The sequence below is a fragment of the Osmia bicornis genome, chromosome 9, assembly GCF_907164935.1.
Source record: "Osmia bicornis bicornis chromosome 9, iOsmBic2.1, whole genome shotgun sequence".
NCBI lineage: Eukaryota > Metazoa > Arthropoda > Insecta > Hymenoptera > Megachilidae > Osmia > Osmia bicornis.
Window position 1 is genome coordinate 2742825 of NC_060224.1, and position 14089 is coordinate 2756913.

At 42.7% G+C, this 14089-nt stretch overlaps 1 protein-coding gene across 3 annotated transcripts in view; it reads right to left on the reverse strand.

The window, feature by feature from the left end:
* Positions 1 to 7209: 7209 nt before the first annotated feature.
* LOC114872133 (ras-related and estrogen-regulated growth inhibitor-like) overlaps positions 7210 to 14089 on the reverse strand; it is a 41795-nt gene continuing 34915 nt past the window's right edge. For all 3 annotated transcript variants that reach the window (XM_029178980.2, XM_029178984.2, XM_029178982.2), the window contains one exon: positions 7210 to 10462. In XM_029178980.2, coding sequence (XP_029034813.1) covers positions 10204 to 10462 — 259 coding nt within the window. In that variant the 3' untranslated portion in view covers positions 7210 to 10203. The remainder of the gene's footprint in view (positions 10463 to 14089) is intronic.

Consider the following 14089-nt stretch of genomic DNA (forward strand, 5'->3'; position numbering starts at 1 on the left):
ATAAGGTGCACCCTGTACATATGTGTTACGATTATAAGGACATTTACAGGTTCCAGGGAAACACGATCGCAGGCGGTTTCGATTGGGAAGAAAATCGCAAATCCACGACGACAAGGAAAATATTTCCGGGTGAAATCCAGCGCGACCGCTCCGGTTTCGATGTGTGCGGATTTATTTTCAGGAAATACGATTATCGCGATCGTGCTTCTGAACCGGTGATAATTAGAAGTGATTATCCACCAGCCGGGACTTTCTACGCCGAACAATGGGGCTCGATAAATACCGGCCGCCACGATGCAGAAGGCAAAAGACTATCGTAAAGCAGAGGCTAAAATTACTGTTCTTAAGATATCGTCCGAGCCACTGACGACCATCGTCGTCCGGTAGGTCGGCCACTGTCTTCGGCGATAAGAGATTTATCGTGCAAATTTCTATCAGTTTATATCCATGCTAATTAATACTTGGCGAAACTTCAAGTGGCACTCGATCGGCTCACCGAATTCTTTATAGGTATAATAGAAAAAATCAAAGACGAATTCTGAAATAAAGAAACATTCTTTAAAAATAATAGTTATTCGAATCCTATTTCGGCTGTTCGACGGTACAGATATATAAACCCAACGACAGGAGACGGTTAGAATTTTGAAAAGCGAAAGAAAGGCTCCGATCGTTATCATCGAAAATGTCAAAGAGCGAATTGGAGCGACCGAGAAACTGGCGCCTCGCCGAGCGCCGCGGTGTTTCTAATTTTACGATCACGAATACGCGTACCGGCGTGCGGTCGTCTCACGACGCTGGCAGAACGTGGAAAAGAGAACAGCAGAAGGAGGAAGAAAAGTATTCGACGTTCCTCGTCGTCGCCCTAGTATTTTCTGCTTGCTCCTCACCCGGCCTCCTACGCGCCGTTTACGATCGTAAAACGTCGCTCGACCGCCCCTGGGGCCGGATACGTATTTCGAGACCCCGAGAATCACGACGAGCAACGCGATGCGCTTTCAAACCGCTATCCTTTCCGATGCGATCAACGAACGATTAATAGATTGATCCTTGGTTACGCGTAACCAAGAACAAATCGGCCCCGGAAATATCTGTTTCCCGCTCCTTGTCACCAATGGCGTTACACTTAAATCTCTCACGAGTATCCTGTGAATGAAATATGTATCAAAGGCGGTCGTTGGGTACCTGGCAAATTTATACCCAACGATTTTTAATGCTATTATTTATTCACAGGATGTACGGGACATTTGGATTATTTTCAAACTGACTTCGTTGTTTAATGTACAGTTGGGTGCTGTTGGGTGCCTCTGTAGGGTGAAGTTAGGGGAGGTTTCGAGAGGATCCAAAAATTCGGTCGAAAAATGCCACGTTTTGTCAGAATGTCTAGTCGCACCTGACTATAAACCTTCTGAAATGAAATATCTCTTCCAACGGCTATACTTAAATGTCTCTCTGTAATTTAAAAGTTGTCTCGTTTTCCAAACCAGAAAAAATTCCAGAAACTTGTTAATGGTGTTTCTAGCAGGCCGACTCGTTGAAAATGACCCAGGTCATTGAATCGTCGCGAAACCGGGAATAATTGGCGACGAAAAATCATGCAACTGTAGCGGAACGTTACAGTTACCGGCATCGCATTAATTATTCCGTTCAGGATCACAAGGAATTCCAGGTGGACGATTAAAAGCGCGTTTATCGCGACATATGGCCAGGAATACTTGGCGCATTCATTACGGCGTCCCTCGCCAACGCGGTAATGCTTCGTTAATTAGAAATATTCGTGCCTCTCGCTTCCGACCGTTGATTTAATGTTATGTTATCTCACCGTCGTTTATTAGCGTCCAACGACGTACCACGTGCATTTGTCTTGAATTTACTTGGATACACCATGAGTTTCCATCGTCCGAAGGACCAAACTTCGAGATGTCTTCGAACGACTTTCTCCGTTTACTTTTTTTTTCATTTCTTCCTTTCTTTCGGTCGCCTCCTTTTTTTTATCTCCCTCAGCTTCTCATCGAACGAATCGGAGAAATTATGTCTGGAGAAAGATACACCTTCTAAATTTAACGCTTTTTTATGGGGAAAGACTGCCAACTGGGTTCGTCGACATCTGTTGTTCTTCTTCAAGGGGTTCGCCAGAAAAATCGACGGCTGTTCGGTGATTCACTAGTTTTCGAACGAGGCCCCCGAGGTTCTTCTGTTCCGAAATTCTTGATTAATCGACGAAAACAACTGCGGGAATTAGTTTTTGAAAAAAATGAATCCCTCCGTGGCTAAACGCAACTTCATTATTTTCTTTACTTTCTCTGTCGAGAGCAATTAATAATCCTCTCCAGTGACAGGATCACGAAATTCCTTCAATTTCAACGATCGTTGATTCGTCGTTAACGGCAAACAAAATTCTTTCCATTTTTTCGCGAGGGATGATATCATTGCTGCTCATAAATCGATCTACTTTCGCAAGCAACGGCTGACAAAACATTATCACTTGGGGGGGCTTATCAAGTACGATGCAACCGCTAACGACACGGTTTTCAAACAATTCTAATCTGACACTCTTGTCACTTGACAACGACGAGCTTTGTTCGATACCTTCGGTAAATATCGCGATTTTCTTATCGCTTTGGAATGCGGCTGCAACGACGCACCTGCACAAGCTAATTAATGATTAAACACGACCTCGAAATCGCTTTATCGCGATTCCGTTTACTTGATACGAGAACTCGAATGTCATTGATTCTTTTAATGCTTCTTCCACGTCATCAACGCCTTTGGACTGTTTATCATTATCATCACTATCATAATTTTTTAGAAATACTGTTGAGCGTAGATTTATGTAAAATTGAAAGATCCTCTGACGTTTGAAACTTTGACCAATAATGTGGAACATGTTTAATACCGCGACAAATCATGGACTTCCTGTTTAAAGCGTCGAGTTATCTCTTCCTGGATGCTCGTATTCCTGTTTAGTTTCAACAAATCTTGAAGAAGGTTTCCATCGAGCTCTATTACCTGCTGAAAACGAGCGGGTTCGAAGGCCACCGATGCTGACGTTTACGGTTAACCCGGCAGCTTGATTTATCTACGGCAAGACCGAGTCGTTTCTCATCCCCCGTGCACGACGGCTGTTCATCGGGTTCGTGGACATTCTCAGAGCGAGAGGAAGGGCCTTACTTCTTGGCGTGTAACTAAAACCGAGCGAGCATTTACTTTAATGATACGTCTGAGCCCGAAATTCCCGCTCGGACTGTCGTCGAGAAGTTTTTAAAACCGGGCTTCTTCCTTTTACGACGGGCACCGTGCACTTTGCGGGGTTTAAAGTTACCCTGGACGGGTTAAAAATAGCTCGGCGAGGTGGAAACTCAACAGGTGAGAATTAAAGATTGTTAATAATTCGATTTATTCAATGCGGTTCAGTGTAGGTCGATTGGGTTCACTTCGAATCAATGAAGATCGATCAAATTCGATTGGGTTCAATTCCCATTGATACTATTGATTGACTCGATTCGATTAAACTAGATTCGGTTTAATTCGTTCAATCTGATATATTCGCAAAGTTTCATTCGGGAAAAATAAATAAAAACTCTTTGAAATTATTCCTCGAAGGTATATCTCTCAAAAAAGATTCTTGCTATTTGAAATTTCACCCTATCTCCCCTCGACTTTACCAAATTGTAGGGTCTGGGCTTCGGAAAGCAGCCACTTATCAAGGTGTTGAGTAACGAAAAATAACATTTCAACCATCCATCTAGGAAAAAATCGTATGAAATTGTTCCTTGTACTTTCACAAGCAGTTCTCTTCGGGTTCTCGTGTTCTACCTTAGGAAACTTACACCAAGATTTTATCAGAAATATTCCCTTCACAGAAATCTGTCCAAATTCTCTCCCGAGGATAGGTACCAAACTGTTATCTCAAATCTGTTATCTTGAATCTTCAATATTTATCTTTACTAAACATTTCAATCTAAATCATAATTAAGCAAATTTGGAATATCCTAATTAAACAAAATCGATCATCAGTTCCAGGTAATTTAATTAAAAATCCATGTCACCATTAACCGACGTCTAACACCATGAACCTTCGCAACCCTTAAACCCTTCGCGAAGAATCCAAGGTAATCGCGTAGTCAGTCAAGGTGGAACCGCCAACAGGCAGATCGCTCTTCGTCTTGGTTCAGGTACCAGTTCGCGTTGACCCCTAGGAACCCTTCGGAAGGATAACCAACGCAGGGTACCCGTAAGGTAGATTTCAGCGGGGGCTAGAGGGAGGTGGACGAACCCCCTCAGGCAAGGAAGGGGTATCGAGAGTTATGCGCATGTATTAAATTTCAACTCTCGCCCGAGGCCAGACACGCCGCGGTTGGTTCCTCGCTTCGAACCTGAAGGTGCAAGGTGCACCGAGCCGACCTACGACCTTGGCAGTCACGACCATCCACCGGCAACGCGTCCGTCTTTCCATCTACCCGGTGCACACGCGTGCATCCGGTGCACGGAATTACCGTTTCGCGCCTCGAGACACCTTTGGTCTCTTCAATTATTATTCCACGTAAATTAATAATTTCATATCTTTTCTTCTGGTTTCTGATTTTCTGAACGCCGCGTTTCCAGAACGCGAAACGGACTTAGGCAGCCAGGAAGGCGCGGAATATCGGTTAGGCATCGTTTTCACCGTCGAGTCGGGTAACACCAAGTGGAAACCGCTTGCTCGCTTTCGCCGTGCAAATAGCCGCGATCCTCGGACGGTATCTCTTTTCCACCTACCCGCTAAAGTATTGCCTATCTTTATCTCGTTCCCCGTCGTTTTCCACAACGTTGCACGCCGTTATCGTCCTTGTCGAAAGCGGCCTCTAGGATCGTGATCGGCAGGTGGCCATTGTCGGTCGTCGCGTGGCTCGGTCTGAATTTCTAATCGGCAACAAGACTGCCATTAATTAGCCAGCAACAGTGATCAAAGACGACTGCTTTCGTTTGATCATTTATAAAATCAAATAGCTGCGAACCAAATGTTTATTCGAAGTTTAAAAAATAAAAAGATATGGAAATCCATCCATCATCCGGGCTGCTTATCGAGGTAGACGGGAAACAGACTCATCCGAGGAGGCTGGCGTGGCAAGGCGCGATAAGGCAATTAATGCAAATCCCGGATCGATGGTATCGGGGCGAGTTAGAAGGAAAAGTAGTCATCGATACGGTGCTTCGTGATCCGGTAACGTGACACGCACCACTAAAGTTGCAATATCGCCCGATTGAAATACGCAAATTGGTCAACGCCGGGCACGCTCGAACGGCGACATTGTCCCGCGTGGAGAGCACCGTTTCGTGGCGATAAATCGAGCACGGGAATCGTTTTATCGGCCGCGACCGATCGTTTGTCTTGTCTTGCTGGAGCAGCGGGATGCGAAACGCCACGGTAATATGAGCAGCCAAAGGAGCCAAAGGGGAATTTTCTAGCGGCACCGCTAGTGGAACCAGTCCACCACCCTTGGAAATCCTAAACCGATCACGTTTTCAGCGCTTGTACGCTGTCGGCGGACAACGTCGACCCGGATGGAACGTGGTCCCCTTTGGAAAATCGCGAGCACCATCGGGCCGAGACGCGAGCGTTTCTGGCGCGAATGAAAGTGCGGGATAACGTGTGTACTGGCTTGAAAAGGAAAGTAGACCTCGATTCTAATGGTTCTTGCTCATTTTTTCTCTGTTCTTCTCTGATTAGAATATGAAAACAGGGAGAAGATTTAACGTTCGAAGATGAAGAATCATTTTTCAAATGATTTTTAACATTCTTTCGATGCTTCAGATATATTTTCCTCGTTTCCTGCGCCATTCACGAGACGCCGGATGCGAGCGTTTCTTTTTTCGCCGAAATTTATTAACGATCCGTGATTCACCCAGTGGGGAAGCCGAAACGTTGGCCCGCTTATTTCTGCGTTCCCATCTTCGCCCCCCCACCTTCGGCCATTCTCCTTTTTCCAGGGCTTAATTGACAAACGATATTGCCCGCGACGAGTTATCGCGTTGCACGCATACATCGGCAGAGATGGTCGTATTTTATTTTTGTATCCCCGGCTGACAAACACGTGTTGCACCCGAAAACCTTGGCCCGAATTTTTGGTTATTCGGTCAGTTCATTATTGTTTTACGTACTACGCGGCTGGTCACTTTTGTTTTTCACAGAATCGTCTCTAATTTTGACCGGACCAAGTTAACTTCTTTTCAACAACTTCAGCGTTTCAATATTCAAATGGCAGAATGAGACTCGGTTCTGCTACGTCGATAATGATGCGAATAGGATACAGTCATTACGATTGATAGCCTCATTTAAGAATTTTTTCTTTTCTTTAATTGGAGTTCTATTTTATTATTGAACGGGATAGATTTTCTTTTCTTAATGGGTTAATTATTGAATAACTGATCTTCTACTGCAATGATAATGCAGAATTACTAATGATAGCCTCGATTCATTTTGTTGTTTTAACTGGAGTTCAACTTTGCAGGATGGGGTAGATTTTCTTTTATTAACAATGTGCAAATTAGATCACATGATTGCAAAGGTAACCTCAAGTTGATTTAAGGATTCTTTCCTTTTGGTTGTTTCTGTAGCTTTAGTTCTACTTTGCAGCACGGGATAGATCATTTCTTTTTTTATTAACAAGTTGATTACTAGATGACTGAGCTTCTGATCGAATGATAATGGTAGATTACTATTGATAGCCTCGTCTTTTTAATTGATCTTTTAATTAAACTTCCATTTTGTCTGATTAGAAATTTCCTTTTTCAAACAAATTGATAAGAACTGAATTTAATTGATTAATTATTGAACAGGAAATGATAGAGAATTCTGAATACCATTGACATATCATTAATATCAAGTAGCAAAATAAGATATAGTATTAAAACTAGTAGAGCAGAAATTAATTTACTACTCTAAAAAATTAATAATTAAAAATCAGTTTTCTAATTACAGAAGTTTCTTTAAACACATTTAGAAGAAAACTCTTTATATTTTCTTTAATTTAGAATAATTATTACTTACAGTAGAGAAGAATCTTCTTTCAGCTAGCGGACCATGTATCTTCTAAAGAAGCAGATATCGCACTTTATATTAGAAAAAGGTCTTCAGGTTTAAATAAAAAGGACGAAGGCACACTCTCTGGACAGCATAGGGAAATGACGTTGGAAGAATGGATCATATCAGGATCATCAAATCGTCTGAAATTTAACAAAAGAATTTTATTCTTTCTCAATGTACGATAACAAGTGACTAGCACTTAAAATACAGCGATCGATATCGGCCAGAATCCACCAGAGAGAGAGAGAGAAAAAAAAAACAAAAAAAAAGACAGAATTACACCCATCAGAATGCACACATTCACGCCCGTTAGATTCTCCTCGATATTCGCACATCGTTCTGGAATGTATCGGTATTTTTTTTAGGCACGCTCTGGAAGCACATATATACTTTCATCCCTCGTCAACACGTGGCTCGCAAGCTAAACCTTTTCCATCCCTGAACAACAATATTTACCATGCGAACAATTTTTACGAACTTTTTCAATTTATCGTCGTCGATGTTGCGCAAATATTTATCCTTTCTCTTATCCAGCGAACACGGGTACAAAAATAAAAAAAAAAAAAGAAAAATAAAAAAAAATGATGAACCAGATGAAAGAGCGAGGAGAAAAGGTGAGCCTGCGAGCTTTCAGATGAACGTCTCGTACACGAAAGGCACTGAAAATTACACGATTTACGCTTAAGATACTTAAACTCGACGTGTTCATTTAACCGTAGTAAAAAAAAAAGAAACAAAGAAACGATCATCTTTTTACAAAAAAAAAAGAAAATGCTCCAACCTGGTCAATTATTGTCTCGTCGCGTTGAGAAAAATCGCGACGATAGGAGGTTGAATTCATACCTTCTAATCCTAATCCACAATCTACTTGCGATTTTCTATAAATTTGATCAAATATTATTGCATTTAATTTAGATCGCACGTGATCTGATTCAACGATATAATCTCGGTTAAACAAAATCGTATTTGATCGAAGCTAAAGTGGATCACGAGTGGATTATAATGTGGATCAGGTCTTAAGGTTCATTTACACCTCGATGGGCAAAGGGTGGACCAAATTTGGAAGAAGATGAATTTAGAAAAAAATTGATGAAAATCGTTGTCAATAAATATTTGGTAAATTAATGACAAGGATCATCCAAGCAGTCTAAATGAGATTGAAAATTTGAAAAAATTGAAAATATTATTGATCTGTGCTTTGATAATGTTCCAACCTCAGCCCTCGATGCATAAATACACGTTTATCGACTGAACGGTTCGATTGGTGATTTATGTGACGATAAATTCACTCGAAGACTGCAACCTCCCTCCTTCCTGTTTACTTAACTTCTATATTGTATATCGACCGACTTTACGATTCTTCTTCGTTTGCTCTAACCGGCAATACGTGCGCTATGTACACTTAGGCTACTTTCAGTAGGAACATTAAGGTCGTCGAATCGATTTTCCACACGGAACTCGGAAGTTTCGATGTCGAGAACGGAAACTCGCGTCTCGTGTCAATTTTCATCTGGGGATCTTGGCAGCCGGAAACGACGAAAGGGAGCAATTCAGACGAGGCTGAGATTTTTACCAAAAATACAGAATCGAAAAATATCTAAAGTTTCGAAGTTGAAAGGTTTTCTAATCAGATTTCTTAATTAAAGAAATAGTAATTTTCTAAAATTGTATGAAATATTTCGATTCCATATCCATTGAATCGTTTGATAAATCCCTGCTATGTTTCACGAAACAAACTTCACAAACATTACGCGAAATTCAAAACTGTTTACTCTATTATCACATAAATAATCATTTATTTGTGGGTCAACCTGTTGACGTTGTTTTCACAATCGATTTGTCAACAGTTCCACAATGATTTATGAAACGATCGAATGACTTGTCAAGAATCAATTCTCGTCGTTTCGCGACTCTCGAATACGATTCTCCATTGAACGATTCCCTCGTTTCGATCGAACACGATCGAGAAAAAAAAAAAATAAAGGCGCGTTAACGAACGCTCCATATTCCACGGAGGCTGCGAAATTTGAAAGACTTTCGGGCTATTTTTCAAAGGCGACGCCAGTCCCCGCGCTCAGAGCTCGTTTCCGGTTCCGCGATGAAGAAACGAGCTCAGAATCGTCAAAATTAGTCGCTTTTCCTTTAGAAAAGCGATCAACACGATCCTTCCATTTCGCAGTGGTCTGAGAAACGATATTTCCAATCCAAAAATTCAATTTTTCAATATTAATAATTAACACCGCTTCCCAAGATCACAGCAGGAGACGCTTAAAGCTACGATATTAAGATCGTTCAGGAACAGCATAGTCGCCGCACTCGGGTATAGTCGGAGGAAAGAATATAGTATCGATCGTAAATAAACTGCTGCCACGGTATATCTCTTCCACCGGCTATACCAGCTAATCGTTCGACGGCTCGAGGCCGGAGCCGAGGATGGATTCAGCCTGGACAGGCGATCACTCTAACGCAAGGGGTAGAAAAAGAAACACGGGACAAATAAGCGCGGTTATGAAGAGAAACGAGGATAGGGAGGATCGAGAGGGAGGGAGGCTTATCTCGTTCAGCAATACACTCCGTTTCCATTTCGATTTCACGAGCCATTCGTCGTTTCCACGGTCGCCGGCAGTCTTTCACACGGCCCGGTTGCCCGATCCATCCACTGTATTTCTCACGAGTGTCCCTGCTGCCGGATGCCGCGTGAAACGACGTCTCTACGCGAGGATCTCACGCGAATGCCAGGCCAATTTCCCAGCGAAACGATCGCCGTTCGAGATCGATCGTTACGAACCGGGGGGGAAGATCCTGCGTGAAACGTGCACGAATCCTGCACCCTCCCCATTTTACTACGATCCAGTTATTAACTGGACAGAGGACGCGACGAGTCCTTTGAAGTTTCACACTTCGTATGTTTTTTTTTCCTTCTCTTGTTTTTTTTTTTAAATTTTTTCTTTTACCTGACTGCAAGCCTCTTCTTCAGAACCGAAGGACTAATCCTTCAAGGTTGCTCATCAAATAGCGAGAAAAGATCTTGTTCCCGATTCTTGTCAGCGGTTCACGTACACGTTACTACTGAGAACCACCACGTCGGTTCTCCTGCCTGGTTCGTCACGACCTCCGAGGAGGAGGGCGCAGAGGAGGCGTCATATGCTCAACGAAGGCCTCTTTTTCCGATCTTTCGTCGTGTTCTTCCCGAAAATCGTACCCAATACCCTGGATACCGAGTGGACGCCCAACTTCCGGCGGATCGGTAGTGCTCGAAGCAGCTGAACCGATCTTGCTTCCCTGAGCAACGCCTGGAACGCCAACGCCGCCCCCGCGGGACTCTCCGCGGCGCTGACCTCGTAGAATTGACATCCGTGGGCCAGGGATAGTTGCTGACCCTCGTCCACGCACACCTCTCTGAAACAGAAGATTCAGTCCCATTTTAGGAAAATTCTAATCATTTTTATTTGAATTATTTTTATTCCAACCCTTGCAGGATAAATATTATTAAATTCTAAATTTTGAGTTGTGGTGTAAATTTAGAAGGCTCGAAATCAGCCACGTCGGTAGACAGGAATGTGTATCGTGAAAGACAAGAAAGAATTTTTTTTAACCACAGGGTAGAGCGGAGGAGAATGATCGCGATGCGAGACGAATCGCGAGAAGGTGACGTTTCTTTCGCAACACACGGTGCCCGTAAATTTCCGGACAGGGAGAAAAAGAGCTGCTCGGTGGATCAACGGAAGCTGTCAAGGTCCGCGAGGAGGATCGAAGCGAGTGGACGGGTCACGACTTCTTGGCAAACAGCGTTCCGCTCGAACGGAAGCAGAGGGAGGTGATTGAACGCGGCCATAAAGGAAAGAGGAAAAGAAACGTCGAGTCACTGGAATTTCGCCAACCTGGCATCTTATTTATAATTGTTTAACGCGTTCCTTAACAACGGCACGTATACCCACGATGATCTGATTACTCGTTACACACCTTCACTTTTCAATTTCATTTTTATTTATTTTTCGATGTTGTGAAGATGGTGCAACGAGTAAATAAAATTCTTTGCAAGGATTTATGGGAAATTAACAATGGTAAAATAGGAAATTAACTTTTCTAAAAATAGCAAAATTCTAATTTTCAAAAAATCATTTAATAAATAATCTTTTTTAATAATACCATCGTTTATTGATTCCTGATCACCCGGGAGAATGAGAAGGGGTGAAAAGGAAGATCATCGGCCGTATTTCAAGCAGAGCGAAGCGGTGCTCCATCCGGATGGAGAAAAGGGAAGAAGAGCCGCGATATTTATGGAGGCAATTAAATTCGCGGGAACACACGATACTCTCGAAACATCGAATACAGAGAGAGATAGGAAGGATGTTCGAGGATGAAGGAAAGAAGAAAGCAATGGACTGGCGTGTGGGAGGGCCGTGCACACGTCTAATCGCTCGCACGAGTCTCGTATGCATGCACACGCGAGCAGACACCACCGTTCACGGCCGTTAATCTGTCCACTTTTATTTTATACCTGGCGATCCGTTGCTTTACGAGCAGGTACCTTGTCACGCAGCAAGGTCGAAATGTTTCTGGCCTAACCGTGATTTATAGGAGAAAATCTTCCATTTTCCATCGGCATCGCTACCTGGTACCGAGATTAACGAGTTTCAGATTTTCCTAAAATCCACCTGACTACGATAAGTGTTCCTAAACGCAAATATCTGAGATGAAGGAACCATATACCGGACATTTAGTAAGTGATAGAAAAGTTTATGAAAAATTTCAACATTATTTTTTATTTATTCAGGGAATTTTTTGGATTAAACATTTCTATAAGTTCAGGACTTATTGACCCCTTCACCTATGATTTTTTCGATAATTGCGTCAATTTTTAAATGTAACTATTCCTTAGTCATTCTAATGCATTAATAATAAAAATTGTAATTTCAATTTTAATTTACACAGGCTGCATTTTGCAAATCATGAAAATTAATATTGTGCCCGGTGTATCTAGGCAGGGAATTAGCGAGCACCTACTGTATTTCGATCAGTGAACCAAGGTAGGAAAATGAAGCTGGGTTTAGCTTTGCCGTTCGTTTTGCCGCGCTTTCCAGCGCGATCCATCGGTGAACCAGTTTGCTCGCGGAGCGGTTAGAGCGTGTGAGCTGCGAGGGATTCGCCAGCTGATATCTCGCGATAAGTTTATCGATGGACGATATTCGCGGCCGGACGCCGGCTCGGATGTATTCTAAAGCGGCGATAACTCGTTCCTCGGGAGAGTGGTTTCACCGGCCCTGGAGCAGCATCGGCAACCAGCCTTCCTTCTAATCTTTATGAACTCCATTAAGACGGTCGTGCCGGCTACTGGTTAGACCGTAGCCGGCCTCTTGCTCCACGAAACACAACCGACCCGCCTCGATCGACCGGCGCTTCCCACCGATCTTTGAAAAACAGCCGCGGTTCGACGTAAATTTAATTAGTCGTAGCCGGGAATTGCGTTCAGCCGGTCAGGCGAATCGAGGAAACATCGGGGATTTAACGCGCGATCGTGAATCAACTCCGTTCCGCCTCGATCGTGTACGCGATTTCTTACCGAGCTTCGCTCATTTTTCCTCCATCCTTGTTTCTTTTTTTCTGGACAGAGTTGACGTTTCTTTCTGGTCGTTTGAGCGACAGCTGGAATTGCGACGGCCGATCGTTCGCCTGGCGCCAAGTAGAAAGCACGTGTCTCGTGCAAATGGAGGAACAAGAGTCTCCGGTTGATATGTAGGTGAACAATGTTTCTGATACCGGGAAAGAAGGAGTTTCAGTCCGCGGTTATGGTTTCTTGATCTCCATAAGAGAGATCTATGATTTATCTAATGTAGAATATTTAGGGGGGATGTTGAGGATCTTCAGGAAGCAGAGGTTTCATATTAGCAAGCTTTCGAAATTACCTTCAAATTAATGGGAAATAATTAACCTACGATAGGACAGATGGAAATAGAGCAAAGCGTTGAATTGATAATTTATCGAAATCTCCGAGGTATGCAGAGGTTCTCGGTAAATGAATATAGGAACACGAGGTAGCGGGTAAAAAATGGGAAACGTGTCTTCGCTAACGACGATCCGCATTCCTACAGGGATCGCCCAGGAAATTCCTGTTTCAGGGCTGGAGCCTAGAAGGGATATCGATATCCGGTTCACCTACGTGTCACTGGCATTTCTGCTCGCTTATAACCGAGCTTATTCGTGTCAATTTCAATTTCTTCGACTATTTAAAATTTCACTTTACAATGAGGAGTTATTTCAATCCTATCGAATTTCCATCTCGATTCACCGTGCTATAGTAATTACAATATGAAAACTGGTAATTCGATGCGGTTGATTAGAGAAAATCTCGTTGATAATTAAATTTTAATAACACGAGATTGCCGAAGGCTACCGCTATCTAAGTTTCCATTTCTAAATGAAATTTTCCACGATCCGAGTAGAAATTTCTTCAACGCGTTTCTCACCGTATTTTCATCATTTAAATTACAACACCTGCGATATATACATGGCGTTTCACCGTTCGAATGGCTGCTTCAAGATAGCAGAATAACCAGTGATTTTCTATTTTGCCACGATCGAACGGCGTTCAGCGATCCATCAATCTTGCGAGTGATCGTTTTTAAGGGAGCATTGAGGAACTGGAAATGAAAGGTTATCGCAGGGTAGCAACGATAAGGACTACCGTTTGCCAGCTTTCTCCCGTTTCTTTCACGCAAAACACGCAAACGCTACGATTCACACTGTTCACTACCAGACATCGACCACTGAAAGGACACAAAAGACGAGCAATTTGCATATGAAACGAGAACGGGGGTTCTTTCCAATGGATTTCGAGGATGAAAAGTCTCCTCGGAACGTTTACTCGTCCTCTTAGGTGAGTCATTAAAAGTTCCGAGAGAAGGGAAACAAAATTCAATCAATAAATTAAAATTATTCAGAGAAACAGGATTAAAAGTGCCATAAATATTACACTATACAATCAGTATTAATATATAACAGTACCTAATACCATTTAATTGAAAG